The sequence below is a fragment of the Daucus carota genome, chromosome 7 (genome assembly GCF_001625215.2).
Source record: "Daucus carota subsp. sativus chromosome 7, DH1 v3.0, whole genome shotgun sequence".
NCBI classification, from domain to species: domain Eukaryota; kingdom Viridiplantae; phylum Streptophyta; class Magnoliopsida; order Apiales; family Apiaceae; genus Daucus; species Daucus carota.
The window spans coordinates 39782395-39803757 of NC_030387.2; the positions used below are offsets into that span (position 1 = coordinate 39782395).

The 21363-nt window shown below is 35.0% G+C and overlaps 2 protein-coding genes across 5 annotated transcripts; both read left to right on the forward strand.

Annotated features, from left to right (window-relative positions):
* The first annotated feature begins 5794 nt into the window (after positions 1-5794).
* On the forward strand, positions 5795-9565 carry LOC108193273 (probable inactive leucine-rich repeat receptor-like protein kinase At3g03770). Of its 2 annotated transcripts, none has more exons than XM_017359863.2 (7): positions 5795-7499; positions 7610-7743; positions 7906-8149; positions 8290-8498; positions 8587-8609; positions 8722-8833; positions 9168-9565. In XM_017359863.2, exons 1-7 carry the CDS (start codon positions 6215-6217, stop codon positions 9396-9398), a joined length of 2238 nt encoding a protein of 745 aa, XP_017215352.1. In that variant the 5' UTR covers positions 5795-6214; the 3' UTR covers positions 9399-9565. The 2 variants fall into 2 exon arrangements, with proteins under 2 accessions (XP_017215352.1, XP_063937861.1); XM_064081791.1 differs by having other exon boundaries at positions 6071-7499; positions 8287-8498.
* A 3020-nt stretch (positions 9566-12585) lies between these two features.
* LOC108196631 (ribonuclease J) lies at positions 12586-20754 on the forward strand. Of its 3 annotated transcripts, none has more exons than XM_017364005.2 (17): positions 12586-13056; positions 13645-13873; positions 14330-14453; positions 14838-14894; positions 15499-15690; positions 15769-15846; positions 16239-16421; positions 16541-16621; positions 16920-16985; positions 17078-17170; positions 17748-17873; positions 18050-18163; positions 18278-18373; positions 18475-18572; positions 18657-19105; positions 19536-19963; positions 20358-20754. In XM_017364005.2, the coding sequence occupies exons 1-17, from the start codon at positions 12933-12935 to the stop codon at positions 20451-20453; spliced, it is 2634 nt and encodes an 877-aa protein (XP_017219494.1). In that variant the 5' UTR covers positions 12586-12932; the 3' UTR covers positions 20454-20754. The 3 variants fall into 3 exon arrangements, with proteins under 3 accessions (XP_017219494.1, XP_017219497.1, XP_017219498.1); XM_017364008.2 differs by lacking the exon at positions 12586-13056 and adding an exon at positions 13447-13468; XM_017364009.2 differs by lacking the exon at positions 12586-13056 and having other exon boundaries at positions 13731-13873; positions 14330-14439.
* The last annotated feature ends 609 nt before the right edge of the window (positions 20755-21363 follow it).

The following is a 21363-nucleotide window of genomic DNA, read 5'->3' on the forward strand; positions in this document are numbered from 1 at the left end:
GGTTGAACCTCTGAAATTGCAGCCATTCTTACTATACTTTCTTCTCTGTTAACTGGTTCTTGGTGTACTACTCTAGAAAGAGCATCAGCTGCTGAATTCTCCACTCCCTTTTTATACTGAATCTCATAGTCTAATCCAAGCAATTTAGACAACCACTTATATTGTAAAGAAGTGTGAAGTGGCTGTTCCAACAAATACTTCAAAGACTGATGATCAGTCTTTATAATAAAATGGTGACCTACTAAGTAGTGTCTCCATTTAGTCACTGCTAGAACTAAAGCCAACAACTCTTTCTCATACACAGAAAAACCCATATTCTTTTTATTGAATGCCTTGCTAAGATAAGAAATTGGTTTTCCTTGTTGCATCAATACAGCTCCCATCCCAGTAGCACTAGCATCTGTCTCTACCACAAATGGTATTGAAAAATTTGGCATGGCTAGTACAGGTGCCTCACACAGAGCTGCTTTCAATTTCTTAAAAGCTTCAGTGGCCTGATCATCCCATTTAAATCCATCTTTCTTTAGTAATTCAGTCAAAGGTTTAGTTATCACTCCATAATTTCTTATAAACCTCCTGTAATATCCTGAAATTCCCAAAAATCCTCTTAATGTCTTAACTGAATCTGGAACTGGCCATTCAACAATACTTGCAATTTTACTGTGATCCATACTTACTCCTTTGTCTGAAATCAAATGGCCCAAATATTCCACAGATGTAGTAGCAAAAGAGCATTTAGATTGCTTGGCAAACAATTGATTTTCTGCTAACAATTCCAGCACTAAATCTAAATGTTTCACATGTTCTTCTAAGCTTGAACTGTAAACAAGTATGTCATCAAAAAAAACCAGAACAAATTTCCTCAAAAATGGCTGAAATACCTGATTCATAAGTGATTGAAAAGTGGCTGGAGCATTGGTTAATCCAAAAGGCATAACCACAAATTCAAAATGACCATGATGAGTCTGAAAGGCTGTTTTATATGTGTCTACTGGTTTGACTAAAATCTGATGATAACCAGCCCTCAAATCCAGTTTAGAAAACACTTTAGCTCCATGCAATTCATCCAACAACTCATCAATGTTAGGTATTGGAAATCTGTCTTTAATGGTCAATTTATTCAGGTGTCTGTAATCCACACAAAACCTCCATGTATCATCTTTTTTTCTGACCAATATTACTGGAGATGCAAATGGACTATTACTGGTTTTAATGATCCCACTATCCAACATCTGCTGTACTTGTTTTTCAATCTCAGATTTCTGAGAGTGTGGATACCTATATGGTTTGAGCTTGAATGGAACAGACCCTTCTTGTAAGGGTATCTCATGATCTACAGATCTGTTAGGAGGCAACCCTTCTGGAATTTCAAACACTGCAGAATGCTTCTTGATAATAGGATTTATCATGTCTGAAATTTCTTGTTTCTCCTCTGCTACACATAAATTTTCCTTCAACTTCTGCTGTGCTAAATTCTTATTTAACAACTGTAATTCTTTTCCTCTCACCAACTGTATAGTTGCTTCCTCTACCCTCCCATTAAGCAGCATCTGTTCACCTTGCTCACCTTCTGCATTTAACTTCAAATATAATTTCTTGAAGTCAAATAAGATAGGACTGAATTGTTCCATCCAATCCACTCCTAATATCAGATCCCAACCACAGATATCAATTATTCTCAAATCAAAAAGAAATTCATATTGTTGAACTTTCCATTTGACTTTAGGTACATAGAATTCACTAACTACTTTCCTTCCATCAGCCAATTGAACAGATATCTCTTTGCATTTAACTCTTTCCAATTGTAATTTCTTGGCTATTTCACTGCTCACAAAACTTAATGTACTCCCTGTATCAGTTAGAATCCTAATACCCTGATTCTGCAATACTCCTTCTAATGTAATTGTCTTCCTGTGTATTTTCTCAGACAATGCATTTAGTGAAATCTCAGCTACAGTGCCTTCCTCTTCTTCCTCCAGTACTTCACTCAACAGATCATGCTCTCCTTCTTCTACCAACATGAATGTATACTGTTGATTTTTACATTGGTGGCCCTGTGAAAACTTATCTCCACATTTATAACATAAATGATTATTCCTTCTATACTGGAATTCTTCTGGAGATATCTTCTTGAAATTATCTTTCCCTCCATTACTAAGTCCCCCTTCCTTAGTTGTAACTTCCTTCTCCACACTTTTCTTTTCCCCACCAATCCATTTTGTACTAACACTACTCACTGTCTTCTTGGTCTCAGATTTCTTAACCAAGATTTCTACAGTTTGTTCTTGATATTGAGCAATTTCAATGGCATCTAACAGTGTCTGTGGTTTCATCAGCCTTACCATTGGTTTGAGTTCTCCTTTTAAACCTGAGATAAAACTAGAAATGAAATACACTTCCTCCAAATGAGGATTCCTAGCCAACACTACAGATTTAAGTTCTTCAAACCTTTCTACATATTCCAAAACTGTGCCCCCTTGACACAATTTATTGAATTCCTCTTGCTCATCCAGACCCCCTTTCTTCCCAAAACGTTTAACAACTGACTCACAAAAATCATTCCAAGACAAATCATCATTAACCAATTTCATACTCTGAAACCAAACATCAGCCTTCCCTTCCAAAAACATTTCCACAAATTCGAGTTTAGTCTTGTCACTAACCTGATTGATCAAGAAGAACTTATTACATTTACGCACCCATGATCTTGGATCATCTCCATTGAAACTGGGAATTTCCATCCTTGGCTGACGCAATTGGCACTTGAAAGTCCCATCTGAATGAGAATGAACACCCCCATTCTCCTTATTCTGAGATTGAGATCCTGGATTAGGTATAATTGGGGTTCGATCAATGAACATTTCTCCATCTCGACCTACATGTTTGGTGAGATTTAGTCCCTTAACAACACTCCCAATTCTTGCATTAATCCGCTCCTCCATTGTAGAATTGTACAATTCAATCTTAGCATCACAATTTGTAACAATCGAAACCAACTGATCTATCTTGCTGATAATCTTGGACTCCATAGCCGAAGTACTCTGCTCAATTTGCTTGTGACAAGCTTTGCTAACTTCCTGAAGCTTAGCATCTATATCACGCCATGAATCTTCAGTAGACCTAGAACGAGTAGTCGCAGCCATGTCGCCGGAGAAACGAACGGCTCTGATACCACTTGTAATGGAAAGAGATAGAATTTCTATTAACTGGTAAGAGAATTACAGAGAGAGAGTTGAGGAAGAACAGAAAATGGAGACTAGAACTGATTTAACAAAACGCTAACTACTACTTCCACCATCTTCCACTTTATAACCACATTTCCCGCCTAAAGTACTAACTAATTCCCTAACAAAAATACATAACAAAAAGATGCTGGGCTTATCTCAAAGTAAAAAAGATGCTGGGCTTATCTCAAAGTAAAGATGCTGGACTTAGCAAGCCGGAAAACAATGAGTTGAAAGCATTATGGAGCAGCCCAACTAAAGTTCATATATTGGGCCCGTTAGACTATAGGAATTCGGGATCAGGGAGGAATGATATAATATCATAGAATTTTTTAGGAATATCTCGATAAGTTAATAATTATCAATATATTTTTAAATTTTAGTTCTGACATATGTATGTTGAATAAATTAATAATATTAATAGATAATTTTTTTGATAACAAGAGACTACTAATTTATCGAGTTGTACAGAAAAAGATTATGAACTCGTCGGATTTTAAAGACTTTATTACACCCACTACCTTCCTCTACTATCTAAAATCTGTTATTAAATATTGATGAGTCCCGCCACTTCACCCACTTTTAAACTAAACTTATTATTTTTTTCCTATGTTCTAAAAGTCGGTGATTAATCACGATTAATCACCGATTAATCTCTGTTCCGTAACTCACTGAACTGATTAAATATCCGATTAATCACTGATTAATCTGATTAATTCCGATTAATCCTTGTTCCGTGAGTTCACTGATTAAATCCAATTCCCGCTTTTTACAACACTGTTTTTTTCTTAATCTCCTTAATCTCCGTGAAAGTCAAACCGAAGGGAGTACATAATTTCAGCTACATGGACCAAACGACCGGTCGTAGTCCGCTCTCATTTAGTGTCTGCACAGCTGCAACAGTGAATATCTTACCCCAGATTCTAAAATTACTACACTGTACGTTGTGTGTTTGTCTCTAAATCAATAAGTGAGCAAACCTAATTTGTGGTACAAGGGACAATTTGCCATAAAGCTGAGCGTACGTAGAAAAATTGGGTCCAAAAACACTGGAGAGCAATGGCTCAGTCCGCTTATAAGTCTCCCTTCACTTTCATGTTTTTAACTAAATTCATGTATACCACAATTTTCTCACACCTAAAAGTGATAGCAATGTTTAATCCATGTCACTTTGACAGCGATTTGCTTAATTATTCCAGATAGTAACGCTTTTGTTTTTATTGGCTAGCTTTGAATTTTAATGCGGGATTGAGAATAGTACTACTCTCAACTGTATTTTAAAGTTGTCAGAGCTCATCATGAAATTCTAATAATTCAATGTTATGAGGGACAATCCAGCAGTAAATATTGGGTTCGAATTTTCGATTCTATTCGATTTTTTTAGAAATAGATAAATTATGAACTCATCTTTTTAATGATAGGAAAATTTTTATCTGATTTTTTCAGAATATCCTTAAAAAAGCAACTTTCCTCCCTCGTAGGGTTGTAATTTGGGCCGAGCGAGTAAAGTTTGGAGTCGGCGTAATTTGAATCATGTTAAACGAGCCGGCTCATTTAACTTAATTAGTCAAAAGCTCTGCCCGAACTCGGACTTGTTTAATTTTACGAGTCGAGTCGAGCGTACTCATTTAGCTAAATGATCTGGTTTTAAAGAGTTAGTCGAGCCGGATCATTCAATTTGACACTTAATCGAGGCTAACTTTTACATGAACTCGGCTGGTATAATTTCACGAGTCGAGTCAAGCCGACTCCTTTAATTAAACAAAATAGAATTTAAGTTCCAACTTGACTCATTTAACTAAAAGAGCCCAGTTAAACAAGTTTGAGCTCGCGTGCTTCTGGACACCTCTACTCTTTTGCACCGTTCTGAGCTAAAAGAAGATGTGAAAGCACTGTTGATAACAAGCGAAAATGAGTATTAGCAAGATTTTCTAACTAATAATTAGTTCATAAACTGCATGGCACACCAGTAGTTGTCAATTGTCATGCTCTTTACGAACAAGGTCCCTCAATAATGTTATTAAAATCTATAATACTATGATAAATTATCATGGCAGTGACTGGAGATAATATATGCCAAAAATCCAAGTATAATATATTTCCAAGTAGCTCAATTTTACACCAGACTTTGCATGGGCCAAAGCATGGATGATTGGTTTAGCCAATTTCATGTACATTTTTGATTTCTACTGTATTATTAATATCAGAGACAGCCTGGCTTGGTATGGCCTTATTCCCCTATTTCAGTCTCACTGTATTTTAGCCTCGTTACAAAATTTCTCTGGTTTTCTTCGATTTCGTCGAGTCGTAGCTGAGGGACAAATCTTAACACAACGAAATATACGGATTTGGGAATGATTTATGATTTTCTTCGATTCAGTCGAGTCCTAGTTGATGACAAATTGAATAAGATCTGGAAATGATTTATGTTGAACTGTTTCCGAGTCCTACACCAGTCCCGAGCAATAAAAAACACATTTTTTATGAATGTAGAAAGGACCTTGAAAAGAAAATTTTTATGCTTTTTTAAAAATCTTTATCAGCTCCCAACTGTCTCTGCAGGGCGACCCACCACATTAATGAATATTTTATATTTCAATCCTCAAGAAAAAACACCATGTGCAAGCACTCCAGCAGCATTACAGAGTAAGAATAGTGGGAAAGAGAGCTCACCAAATACTAGTATACTTGCTATCAACTTGCCTTTTTTATTTATTGGGATGCTCTTTTTTTTTTAAAAAAATTTATTACACAAAGATCTTAGCCAGATCACTGCAGAAATGTCTGTCTAGTACTATGCTTTCTTAATGATATCAGTCAAACTTACTCAGATATCACAACCCTTCTCATCATATCCATATTTAGCCGGAAGATTTAGTCGGGATATACTGAGTACGTTTGGTTGATATCGTTCGTGTAATGCTGCATCAGTGAGTACCGCATATTTCTGCAGCATTGTTTTGTTTTAGTGTGTAGTTTTTGACTGCAGAATGATCACATTCATGAAGCTATGCAGATTGCTTGTTCTGCTGTGTTTTACTTGTAGTTTCTGTGTATTGAGAACTCATCAACAACTGCTATCTTCACAAAAACAAGTGCTTCTTCAGCTCAGGAAGCAGCTGGAGTATCCGAAAGAACTGGAGTTTTGGGCCAATAGTACCACAGATTTTTGTTACTCATCATCTGCTCAAGTGAACATTACTTGTCAGAACAATTTTGTAACTGAGATCAGAATAGAGGGTGATAAGTCAGACAAGGCAAGGCATTTTAATGGATTCGCGATACGAGATCAGACTCTATCAGGGAATTTTTCTATGGATTCTCTGGTTGCAACATTGGCTAGACTGAACAGCTTGAAAGTTCTCAGTCTGGTTTCTTTAGGCATTTGGGGTCTGCTTCCTGATAAAATTCATCGATTTTACGCTCTTGAGTACTTGGATTTGAGTTCCAATTTCCTCTTTGGTACCATTCCTTCGACTGTCCCTAGGCTTGTGATGCTCCAAACAATTATTCTAGATGGGAATTACTTCAATGGGACTTTTCCGAATTGGTCTGGTTCAAATTTAACCAGCCTGAGCATGATCAACAATGACATTTCTGGTAAATTGCCTGATTTGAGTACTTTAGCGAATCTTGAAACGATGAATTTGAGTAATAACAAGTTTGATTCAGAACTTCCAAGGTTGCCAAAGAGTTTAATTATGGTTTCATTGAGCAACAATTCTTTCTCTGGTGAGATTCCTAAGCAGTATAGCCAGCTCCTTCAACTTCAGAAACTTGATTTGTCACGCAATTCTATCCAAGGAACACCTGCTGCCGCCCTTTTTTCTCTACGCAACATCACCTACTTGAATTTTGCATCAAACATGTTGAGTGGATCATTTCCAAGTCACTTGAGCTGCGGGAGTGAGCTTAATTTTGTTGACATCTCCAACAACAAATTGACAGGTCGGTTGCCTTCGTGTTTAGTCTCTGGACCAAACAAGAAAGTTGTCAAGTATGAAGGGAATTGCCTATCGGATAATTCATTGCATCAACATCCACAAACTTATTGCAGAGTCAGCAAAGATGCTAACCCTGAGAAAAAAAAATCTGGAAGAAAGAATATCGGAATCCTAGCTGGTGTAATTGGAGGAATTTGTGCGGTTCTTGTGCTTCTAGCTTGTTGTTGCGTTTTTCTCTGTCGAAGGTCTAGAGAAACATCAGAGCAACATTTATTGCAAAAACGAGAGGACTCTGTCACAAAGTTCCCTTCAGCAATCATAACAAGTGGAAGTATGTCATTCTTGCCAATGATTTTAACTCTTTATGTTCCTTGATGAAGCCCGAAATAATCATCTGCATTTGTGCTTACAAGATTCCTTTGTCATTCATCTTTAATTCAGGGTTCATATACGAGGCAACGAAACTAGGCACTCAAGGGATGCCGGTACACAGAGTGTTTACTTCCGAAGAATTAAAGAATGCCACAGGCAACTTCAACGTGTCTGCCTTGATCGGTGAAGGTTGCAATGGCAAGGTACTTTGTCATAGCCGTTTTACTGATAAGATGTAATGAGAAAGGCCCTTTACATTACATTAAGTCACATTAAGTTATAAGTCACAATTTTAAACTCAGCCAAACGGGCTCATTGTCATGTGCAAGTAAAAAATATGATGCTTTCTTCATTATTATTGTCAGGTTTACAAAGGAAGATTGGAGAATGGTACTAAAGTGGCAATACGATGTATGTCTGTCTCCAAGAAATATACAGTCCGAAATCTTAAGCTCAGATTGGATCTGCTTGCAAAGCTTCGCCATCCACACCTGGCTTGCCTTTTGGGGAACTGCATCGATGATGAAGTTGCACATGGTTCTGGAGCAAACAAAGTCTATCTTGTATATGAGTTTGTACCCTGTGGCAATTACCAGGCACATCTCTCTGGTAAGTTATAATATTATCATGGAATTGTGTTACCATTTACTGGTTGGAAATTAAGTAAATTTTCCCAACCCCGACCTCAAGCGTTTTGGGAGGAGGGCTTAAGGAGATCATATATCATTAACACCGTGGTTATTTAGCAGAAACTTCAGAAAAGATGCTCAAATGGTCAGACAGACTGGCAATTCTAATTGGTGTAGCCAAGGCTGTTCACTTTCTGCATACTGGACTCATCCCCGGGTTCTTCAGCAATCGACTGAAAACACATAATGTCCTGTTGAATGAGCACCAAATGGCGAAGCTGAGTGATTACGGGCTGTCAATAGTAACAGACGAAACTGATAAACCTGAGGTAAGTTCTGGAGTGATGCCTTAGAAGCTTTATATGGAAAATAGACTACTAATTCCTCGATTTTGACTAGTTTTCTCATTTTTTGCAGGTAAAAGAGGATCCACAATCGCGGTAAGAATTTAAATTTGACAGATTTGTTACTGTGACAACTAGTCTCTGCTGCAAAGGAGAATGCAATGGTATCTAATTTTTTACATGCTTTATTAATTATTTGTGTTTGCAGAAAGATGAAGAACCTAGACGATGATGTTTACAGCTTTGGATATATAATACTTGAGTCGATTGTAGGACCTTCAGTTTCTGCAAAAAAGGAGTCGTTTATGCTGAATGACATGGTTAGCACTTCTCTCTTTTCTTCTTAATAAGAGGTATGAGGACCTCTGCCTGGTAAAGGCGCGTGTGAGTATTTAAATTTCTGTGACCGATTTGAGCAGAAATATTGGGTATATTTGATCTGGACATCTGGTTGAACCACGGATATCCCTCAATTTAGCAGTAACCTAAAACATGACTTTAACCTGAAAAATGCATGTTTGTGTAATAAACAAACTGATTTAAAGTTATTAATAAGCCAAAAACTGATTTATATATCCGGAACTTAGTTTGACATTTTAACCTCCCATCTTATCACATCAAGTCACGTTAAATCATAAGTTGTGTCGTTTACAGGTGTCATTGGAGAGCCCTGAGGGGCAGAGACAGGTCGTGGATCCAAATGTTCTAGCAACCTGCTCACAAGAATCCTTATCAGTTGCGATCTCGATTACCAGCAAGTGCATTTCTCTCAACTCCTCGAACCGTCCATCTTTCGAGGATATCCTCTGGAATTTACAGTATGCAGCTCAAATTCAGGCTAATGCTGATGGTGACCACAGATTTGAGACAATGGAACAACCATAACATGTAAAACATATTTTCATGTTATTGTTCAACACAAGCTTTACTACAACTCTTTCTTAGGATCTTGGCTTTACCACAACTCTTTCTTAGGATCTTGCTTCTTGTAACTGGTTTCTTTGAGCCAGCATGGTATATATATCTAGGCCAAGTTTGGTATTCATATGGCAGTGCTGAGATATCTAAAGCCACGAACACAAAAGTTTTTTGTGACCGATAAAAAATAATATGTCAATGATAATTTTCATTAGATCAATTAAATAAGAAAAATATTCCGTTTATATAAGTATTGGACAATATACTTCTAATTTAATCTAATAATTTCAACTTTTGTGTTTCATAATATTTTTAAATATTTGATAATCTAAATATTATATTTGACAACAGAATCAACGCTTATAATAATTATTTTTATAGATCGTAAGAGGCTATGTTGTACATAATAATAAATAGAATAATAATCTTAATCAATATACTTATATAAAGGAGAAGCGAGGGGCGTGTAGGTGGCGCCTCTCACATCGCTCCATTCTATTTTTCTAATTTTCTAAAATTTTTGGATGAAAAATATCAAAAATATAAAACTACCTTTTTTAGTTTCGGATATATTAGAAGCAAGTTTCAGAATCTGATTTTGTTTCAGATTATTTATGGAATATAGTAGCTTGAAAGTTTTTATCTGATTTTGTTTCAGATTATTTAATTATGGGAAAAAGTAGCACACAAGTCTCTCTGCACCTATAAAAAGCCTATAGATTGTAGGGTTTTGGATCATCTAAACACAATTTCCTCTCTTTCAATACCACAACCCCACCTCTCTCTCTCTGATGATAGTTCTCTTGCTCGATTTTTAATTCGGTGGTGCCGTTCTTCTGCAACGATAAGTGAAGGCTTTGTATACGGTATTAAAAAATAAAGATTGTTGCAAGCGAAGGTAGTTATAGGCCGCTATGTATGTGGGAGTCGACAAATCCAAATACGGGATAAAAATATAGTCTTGACATGACATTGATGGATGATATCAATAAATTAACTATTAGTGATATATGTTTGTTGGTTATTCTTTTATAATATTTGTTTTGTTCATCGGACATGTTTGTTGTCGTTAATTTTTATATGATTTACTTTGTATATAGGAAAAATTTATTCATGCATAATCTGTTTGTTCCGTTCAAGCAACTTTTAAGTGAAGGCTGTTTATACAATATTAAAAAATAAAGGTTCCTACAAGCAAGAGTAGTTATAGATCGTTATCTCATGGATTTAAATTAGATGTTTTTGTGCACAATCAATCCAAAAAAATTGGAGGAAGGTGACAATGTAAGAACATGATTACTTTTAAAAAAACACAAATAAAATTAAGATTCGTCGTGCTTTAAATTGTTAATTACGTGTATAAATTTATTTTCATTTTTTCACCATTAATTATAGTCCAAATTAATTTTATATATTAGTATTGGTAGTACGTCAAAATTTTTATAATATATAATTTATTTTATCCTACAAATATTTATTTTGAAACATTAATATACATTTTATAGGCAGCCATAATATTATTTTATTTTACAAATATTAATATTGAATCATTAATATAATTTTTATAGACCGCCGCAACGCGCGGCTTCTCAACTAGTTAATACAACTAATCAATATACTTATACAAAGAAGAAGCGAGGGGCCTGTAGGTGGCGCCTTTCACATCGCTCCATTCGATTTTTCTAATTTTCTGGAATTTTTGGATGAAAAATATCAAAAATTAGAACTACCTTTTTTAGTTTCGGATATACTAGAAGCAAGTTTCGGAATCTGATTTTGTTTCAGATTATTTATGGAATATAGTAACTTGAAAGTTTTAATCTGATTTTGTTTCGGATTATTTATGGAATATAGTAACTTGAAAGTTTTAATCCGATTTTGTTTCAGATTATTTAATTATGGGAAAGAGTTGCACACAATTCTCTCTGCACCTATAAATACCCCTATAGGTTGTAGGGTTTTCGATTATCTAAACACAACATGGGGTATAGGTCGTAGGGTTTTGGATTATCTAAACATAATCTCCTCTCTTTCTCAATACCACAGTCCTACCTCTCTGTAGCGATAGTTCTCTTGCTCGATTTCTAATTCGGCGGTGTCGTTTTTCTACAACGATAAGTGAAGGCTGTTTATTCGGTATTAAAAAAATAAAAGTTGTTGCAAGGAAAGTTAGTTATAAACCAGTATGCAACATGGGAGAAGAATATAGTCTTGACATGATATTGATGGATGATATCAATATATATATTTATTTTTTTACGTAGAAACCCGCAGCTGATGGATGATATCAATAAATTAAACGTGTGTTTGTTGGTTATTCTCTTATAATATTTGTTTTGTTAATCGGACATGTTTGTTGTTAATTTTTATATAATTTACTTTGTATAGAGGAGAATATTATTCATGCATTATCCGTTTGCTCCGTTCAAGCAACTTTTAAGTGCAACTTTTAAGTGAAGATTGTTTATACAGTATTATAAAATAATGGTTGTTACAAGCAAGGGTAATTATAGACACTCTCTCACGAATTTAAGTGACCATGTAAGAACATGATTAAAAAAAAACACAAATAAAATTAAGATTCGTCATGCTTTAAATTGTTAATTACGTGTAGAAATTTATTTTCATTTTTTCACCATGAATTATAGTCCAATTTTGCAATTTTATATATCAGTATTGGTATTACATCAAGATTTTTATAATATAAAATTTATTTTATCCTACAAATATTAATTTTGAATCGTTAATATATTTTTTATGAACAGCCATAAAATTATTGCATTCTACAAATATTAATATTAAATTATTTAATATAATTTTTATAGGCCGCCGCAACGCGCGGCTTTTCAACTAGTATTTATTAAAATTAAAATATATTTAATATTAATTGATAATAATGTTTAAAATGATAAATTATATATAAATTTTAATAATTAAAAATATTATTATAATTAAACTAAACAATTATTACGGTACTCAGGACTAGCACTCTGAAATGTAAACTCCATAAAATTCTAATTTTTCATTACTTTAGGCTTTAAAGCCCTAATTAGGAAGTAGGCCAGGCCCAATAATTATATGGGCTTACTTATTATCATTTTATGGTCAAGATAATCAAAATTTATTTAAGAAAATCTAAAAAATCAAGAACAACAAAATTGATTACTTACACTCTTACAGTCTCACACATTAAACCCTGTATCTATCTTTATCTTCCCCTCTGCTTCTTCTTCTTAAACCCTCAAGAACTCCCCAGCCCACTTATTTTTCTAATGGTTTCAAGTTTTTCACCACTCTTTTCCATATATAAGAGTGAAAAATTGAATCTTTGATAAAAATTTCAATTTTGTGACCACTTTTTTCATATATAAGAGTGAAAGATTGAATCTTTGATAAAATTTTCAAATTTTTAAGCACTTTTTCATTTTTAAGTATGAAAGATTGAATCTTTGACATATTTACTTGTAATTTGGTGAAAACAAAGGGTTCCAGATAAGAAAAATGGCTATTGCTTTCAGTACAATGCCACTTTATCCATACAAGCTTTGGCATAGGAGGCCTAATTGTAAAAAGAGCTTCATTTCTTGCTCACCGCCCTCTACTACTACTAGTACTGCTAATGCAGGTTAGTGCTTCTTTCACCTGATGTATGTGTCAATTGATTTACTTGTGTTTGTAATTCTGTTCTTGTTGAATTATATATCGAAACTCGAAAGTGATTTATTGGTAAGGCTGTAGATGGGAATGCAGTAGGAGATTTGTTGACTATCATTATTATTGCCATGTATGTGTGTATGCAGGAGGTGTGATGCTGCCTGGTCATTGTGATTTGTGAGCTCCTTTTGAAAGAATTGGAGAATTTTGAGTCTGTTGTAGCCTTGTAACTGCATACACTTGCGGAATTAAGTTTTTGAAACTCGTTTGATGTATGGTTTTTTGGAACTAACTGTGCGCATGTTTTTGGGTGTTTTGTGTTTATATGTGCAGATATACATAATTTGTAGATGTTGTATAGAGTTCATGGATCTGTTTGTAAGGTCTTTTATCGTCAGTGTTTGTTACCTTACTTCATATCCAACTATCCAAGATTATTGTAATAATAATTTTGCTAATACCATGTACTGTGTACAATCCTAGAATAAAGCTCTTTCTTGTACTTGTTAGTGTTTTACTGCTTTTAGACATAAGATTGCTGTCCATGGCCTTGGTACAGGTAGAATTGGATCAAAAGGACCTCAAAAAAGATCTGGAAGATTAGAAGGGGCAGGGAAGAGCATGGAAGATTCTGTAAAACGAAAGATGGAACATTTTTATGAAGGATCTGATGGCCCGCCTCTACGTGTTCTGCCAATTGGTGGCCTGGGAGAAATAGGAATGAATTGCATGCTTGTTGGAAATTTTGATCGGTATATTATGATTGATGCTGGTATCATGTTTCCAGAGTAAGTCTCTGTAAATGCATTTGTTCGTTGATCGTTGACTTTTGAAAAGTATATATCTTGGTGGCATACATTTGCTGTTGTGAACCATGCACTTTTTTTTTGGACTCGTGTTATTTATAAACACTTATTGGCTATACAGCTACAAACTGCTGGCTGGATGTATTAAAAAAAACTTGAGAATCCAGGTTCAGCAAATTAGGGAAATCAAAACCTTAATTTATTTTCTTGTGTGAGAACTGATAATATTGTAGAAACAACGTTGCTCTTATTTTTCACAACAGAGAAACTTATTATACTTAATACTACTGTCATTTATAAAGAATGCCTTTCAAAGTACTTTTCTATCGTGTTGTCCTTGTACATGAAAGACTTAAAGCTGGTAATCAATGTCAAAGATACTTTTTTAAACCCCTCATGCTTAATTCTCTTCTCATGGACGTGTGCCATGCATTTCAGCGATGATGAGCTTGGTATCCAAAAAATCATTCCTGATACGACATTTATTAAGAAATGGAGCCACAAAATTGAAGCGGTTATCATAACGCATGGTCACGAAGATCACATTGGTGCGTTGCCTTGGGTAAAGTTTCTATTCTGTTCCGTAAAGTAACAATTTTATAAAGGTAACAAACAGTAGAATTGCTATGTAGCATGTATGCGATGTATATACATGGTGCTATATATATATATAAGAAGTATTTTTTTTTTCCAAGATGAACTTTGAAAATATTTAAATCATTATCGTTCTTGATGTTGGAAAATGATTTTACTTTTGTGAATCATTTCTTCATTTCTTCTTACAAGTAAAAACACCAGTGAAGCATCTGATTTATTTGCAATATAAGATCTTTTAGATTCTTAAAAATTCAAAGGTAACAAACGCCTATTTAACTTTGCAATATGACACTTGCAACTTTGGTTATCTACTGATTCTTTTCACTTTCTTTCCATCATATGTATATAGGTTATACCAGCTCTGGATCCACGCACACCAATATTTGCATCATCTTTCACAATGGAGGTTTGTGACAAGTAAAACTACTTAATTATATTTTGCATCCTAACCATCCTATAATAGCAGGTAGCATGGATAATTGAACTAAAATATCATTCAAACCATTTTTACTCTTGCTACATCTTCCTCGCTCGATATTTATGAAACCTGGCCTATCACTAATATATGTAAAAGTTATTTACAAATATTTGCCATTAACCTCTATTATTTCTCATACCTACATTACATAGTTATATCAATTGTTATGTCTATTGATATATATTCTGTTGTTCAGTTTTGATCCCTGCTTGTTTCGCAGTTGATAGACATTCTGTATCAATTTAAAATAAGGTGCCGGTGGTTACTAAAGTATATAAATAATTCAGTACTGCAAATTTTTTGTTGTAGTACAGTTTAGATGGGTACACATGTTTGTGGCTTATGTTTTGTTTATATTTTTTTTGCCACTTTAGGTTTATTGATTAAATAACCTACTTGTTGGGAGAAGGAATATAAATGGAAGAATAAAGACCAAAGAATCTAATAAGACCCTTACCTGCCGAAAGTTATATAGCATACATACGTGTAATATATTTGTTTCCCTATTTTTATGTCCCTCATATCTGAGCAGCTTATCAAGAGGCGGTTGAAGGAGTTTGGGATCTTTGTTCCATCTAGGCTCAAGACATTTAGGACAAAAAGGAAATTTAATGCCGGGCCATTTGAAATTGAACCCATTAGAGTCACCCATTCTATACCTGATTGTTCTGGACTGGTTCTCCGTTGTGCAGACGGGACAATTCTTCACACAGGGGACTGGAAGGTAGTATTCCGTGTCTTTCTAGTCTGTTCCCATATGAGAAAGTGCATGCAAGCTTGATGAAAACTCTCGTTGAAGCAGATTGATGAAACACCACTGGATGGCAAAGTTTTTGACCGTGAAGGCCTGGAGGAACTCTCTAAAGAAGGTGTCACATTGGTAAGTTGATGTTAGTTTTTACTTAGAAACGTTTATAACACAGTGTTTATTTTTCTTTTTTGTTTTTAAAAGTTCAAAAGTACAACCTATATTAGTTTTGAATTTAAGGAGTCTGAAACTATTGTGGATAAATAATTTAAATTTTGATTAGCAATACAGATTATATGACAGTCTGCTAACATGTCATAAGCTTCCCCTGTAGTTTTGGGTCATTTTTATTTTCCGAGTCATTTTGTCTCTTCCTCTTCTGAATACCCTGAAAATTATGCGTGAGTGGAAACAATCATGCATTGCCAACTAGATTTGGGAAAAAGAAAATTTGGAACACTTTTTGGGGTACCTAGCATTTTCCTGCGCAGAATAATTACTAAAGCTTTTTTTTTCCCCTTTAGATGATGAGTGACTCAACAAACATACTGTCACCTGGGAGGACTTTTAGTGAAGCTGTTGTTGCAAATTCACTGTTGAGACATATATCTGCTGCGAAAGGAAGAGTTATCACCACTCAGTTTGCATCAAATATTCATCGACTTGGTAGCATTAAGGCAGCAGCTGACTTGACTGGCAGAAAGCTGGTACGTGTGGCACATTCTTTAATGTGCGGCATGCCGTATAAAGTTTCTTTCATTGTCATTTTGCTGTGGATGCCCTTGTCTCCAAATTTTCAGACATATTAACCATCATTTTCATTCAGGTGTTTGTGGGGATGTCATTAAGGACGTACCTTGATGCCGCATATAAAGATGGAAAGGCACCAATTGACCCATCAACTTTGGTAATGACCTAGAGTTACATTCTTCTGTTTCCTTGAGACATATCTACTGTTATCGAATAAGGTATACTTTTGGGGGGGAAAAAAATCTGCCGAATAAATTAGTGGGAAAAAAAGGTAACTAAAAAGCAAAAATGTTCTTGAACATATTTTCTACTGATAAAGTGGCGTAATGCAAATGATGTTCATTTTGATGTATTATTGCTATTGTTTGTTTTCTACTTGGAATTTACATTGTGTCTTCGATATATTATTAAGTATCTTACCCCGATACTATCCTGATGTTTTATATACTGGATAGGTAAAAATAGAAGATATTGATGCTTATGCCCCAAAAGATTTGCTGATCGTGACAACAGGTTCCCAAGTAAGTCACAATGAGACTTGCAAATGATAGCTTCCTTTAAGAAAGCAGATAATCTGATGTAGGAGTCATTTTTGACGATATTGTTGTATCAGGCAGAACCACGTGCAGCATTGAATCTTGCATCGCATGGAAGTAGTCATTCACTCAAATTGAGCAAAGAAGATGTGATTTTATACTCTGCCAAGGTAAACTAGTGAGAGGCTATTTGGTGTATAATGTACATATGAGAATCTCTCCTTTGATATCAATACATTGTAAATTGAGATTTTTGTGGAGGGTACAAATGTAACACACAACACAGACATATAATATAGGTAGAAATATAAGCGGACACAAGAGGCTGGATCTTAGTTTATAGATGTACATAAATAAACTTTTTTCCTCAATTATTTCATATTGTTCTCCGAAATCACAAGTTTGGTCTATCTAAGATGTTCATATATCTTTGTGTGTGTGTGTGCGCGCTCGCGCGCGCACACACACACACACTTATTTTTGCCTCAACTTCAAGGTAGAAAATTTTACTCGGATTCTTTACAGGGTGTGATGTTATGTCCCCGGAACTTGTTTGTTAGCATTAATCAGTCCTGGTGTGCATAAGTTATGTTTGTATGTACTTCATTGGGGTGTATGATAGCATAATCTGAGCTTCTCAGTCAGATTCAGCTATGGTGATTTATTATACTGTAAAACCTAACTGTTAAGAAACTTATTTTCTAGTGAATTATCACAGATACAGTTGCTTATTTATTGTTATTGTAGGTAATCCCTGGCAATGAGAATCAAGTGATGAAAATGCTAAATCGTGTAGCAGAGATTGGATCAACTATAGTGATGGGAAAGCACGAGCAGCTGCATACATCAGGTCATGCTTATCGGGAGGAGTTGGTAAGATTGCTATTGTTATTAAGTTACTTACGTTGTGAAGATCCTGTTGTGTTATTATTCACCTAGTGACCCTTCTGTGCTGATGTTACAAGTTTGATATGATTATAACACTAAATACCTGTTTTATTATTTTGAATAGATGGGAATTGTTCTTGATATGTATTTTACTTTTGAAGGAGGAAGTGATAAGAATTGTAAAGCCACAACATTTTTTACCAATCCATGGAGAACTCTTATTCCTGAAAGAACATGAACTGTTAGGAAGAGCCAATGGCATTCAACACACTACTGTAAGTTATATGGTCCACTGTTTAATATAGTTAACAATTTACCTTTATATACTTTGTAATTTGTTCTTTTTGTTGATCTTGTACATTTATAGTTTCATGGTTTGTTGGGTCCAGGTTATAAAGAATGGGGAGATGCTTGGGGTTTCACACCTAAGAAACAGAAGGGTTTTGTCGAATGGTTTTGTATCTCTAGGAAAAGAAAATTTGCAGGTTTTTGGCAACTTAACCCCCCCCCCCCCCACCCCTCCTCTCTCACTCTCTCTCACATACACATACATTTATATATCTAAAGGATTATTCTTAATCTGCAGTTGATGTACAGTGATGGTGACAAAGCATTTGGTACTTCTACTGATCTCTGTGTTGATGAAAGACAAAGAATCGCCACAGATGGTATAATAGTTGTCAGGTAATGCTTTTTAGCTTTGAGGTGTGTATCACCTTACCCATATGTTTACCACCAGAATTATGCAGTCTTAAATCTTGGTTGCAGCATGGAAATCATGCGCCCTCAAACCACTGACGGATTTGAAAAGGCCTTGAAGGGTAAAATAAGAATAACCACGCGTTGCTTATGGCTTGATAAAGGCAAGTTGTTAGATGCACTTCACAAGGCAGCACATGCTGCACTGTCGAGTTGTCCTGTAAATTGTCCTCTTGCCCACATGGAAAGAATTGTTTCCGAGGTTTTGAGGAAAATGGTCAGGAAATACAGTAGTAAAAGGCCCGACATCATTGCAATTGCTATTGAAAATCCAGCGGCGGTGCTGGCTGACGAGATCAATGAAAAGTTATCAGGGAGGTCACATGTTGATTCTGGATTACGGGCAATGAGAAAAGGGATTAATGAACTTGCCAAAAACAAAAAATCAAATAGGAGGCGTGATGAAAAAGACAATGACCACACATATCCAGTACACACCAGGCCAGAAGAAACTGAAGGTTTTACATTGATTTCTTGTATAAATGTGCATTAATTTATTTCAGATCCTATGAGTTGCATTATTTTGGTTTGAAAGAGTATCCTAGTGCCTTTCAGAGCTCCACGTGTCTAAACGAATTGTCATCTATCATTATTGTGGAGTGCCTTCATAGATTGCTTGGATTATATGCATCAGTTACTGAGAGGTCCAAACTTTATTTCCAATTATTTAAACTTTAATAGTCTCTCTGACAATATTTACGGGTACGGAGTCTAATTTAACCAAGTATAAAAAAAATGCATGAAGTGTATACTTTTCAGTTTAGTCTTCATCTGTATCAATTTACTTTGGTGAAACAACAAAGGTGCAGCCATATTTATATAGCAGTAAGCGTGTATGTTTCTCTGCTCTATAATGTTACTAACCCTTGTAGCTTCTTGTTTTTGCAGAGTATGGTACTGAAATTGAGAGACTTCTGCCAGAAGAAGAAACTTGTTCAAACTCTGGATTATCAGACACTAATTCTGAGGATTTTGATGACATCCAGAAATCATCTATGGTTTTAACTGCAGTTGATAGTCTGGAAGATGGTAGCAATGGTGCTCCCACAGTTGAGGAATGCAGGGAGATGGCTAAGAAGGCAAGTAGTGAAGGTGACTCCCCAAAATCTTCGAAGTCTGCAAAGAGAAACAAATGGAAACCCGAAGAAGTTAAGAAACTGATCCAATTTCGTGGGGAACTAAATAGTAGATTTCAAGTTATAAAGGGGAGGATGGCCCTTTGGGAGGAGATATCTGCAAGCCTATTGGCTTGTGGAATATACCGAAGTCCAGGACAATGTAAATCTTTATGGGCATCTCTGACTCAGAAATACGAGGTTTGTTCTAAATAACTACTCTGCAACCTAGAATTTGGTGTGCGTCATAGTAAAATGATTGCCTATAATTAGCAAATAATATTGCAGAGAATTTATCACATTCAAATTAATGTGAGAACCCTTTTTTTAAAAGCAAGATCAGAGAGAGATTGCACACTACTACCTTTTGAAACTGTAGATAAACGAATATGAACATGTTAGTATTAATTAACGGCAAAGATGCCTCGAGTGATGTGAATCTTAGCTCTCTTAAAGAATTGGGGAACCTGAGTATTTAAAGATACGCAGGACTCAGGAGTGTGTAAACCTTCCAAATATGAAAAACGTCTGTTTATTATTGTTCCGAATGAACTTTTTCCCCCGGTTCCTCTCTTAAAGTCACTCTTGCAAACAGGAAAGCAAGAAAGACATGGAAAGTGAGAAGAGCTGGTTATATTTCGAAGACATGAATAATATATTATTGAAGTTGGAGGCAACACCTACAAAATAATGTCAACCAACACAAGATCTTAGGAGGAGCTGGTAAAAAAGATACGTTGCCAGATTGAAGGTAGTCCAGTTCAGTATTTTCATTAATTCTGTGTTTATGTTTTATACTTCGAGGAATGCAGATGCTAGGAATAGGGTTAAGGCCAAATGAAATGTAAAATTATTTCGTTAAGAAAATGTACATCTTTAGGTACTGTGATTTTGGTTTGTGCCATGTTCCATGTATAATTTTAGCTTCAGACCCCGGATGGAGCTCTGTAATTTTAACATGAATTTAAACATTTTGAATATTTTTCACTAGAGTTGAGTATTATTATTAACAGATGAACAATATATATGAGATGAGTCTGCAAGGCAAAAGGAAAAAAACTTTCAAATTCTACTGCACAGTAATAGCACGAAGTAGATTCAATCAATTCTGCATGTTCAAAACTTACTATGTTAAAACTTTATAATATAAAAATCAATTAATCACATTACTTTTCTCCAATAAACTTCCTTTACTTTTCTCCAATATATTTTCTTACATTTCTCCAATATATTTTCTTATATATTAAATATCAATCAGTTTCACCGCTAATCTTACGTTTTTACCTTTTTGTCATTACTTAATTTTTTAAGTAATTTTCTTAACTTCCATGCAACCTAAATATGTGCGTTAGGGTCCAGGAATACAAAACTGCAAGGCTGTGTTCACTTCATGGAATGGAATGAGGGGAGAATGGAATGAAAAATTATATAGAAATTTTAAGGAGAAAGAAGAAAGTATGAGACAATGGTGACAAAATATGTTAATTTTTTTTGTGAGAAAGATTGTGAAGAAACATGATGTTGAAATAGAATGAGCATTCCTTCCAAAACATGTGGTTTAGAGTTATAGTTAAAATATTAAGGTAGGAATGATTGAAGGA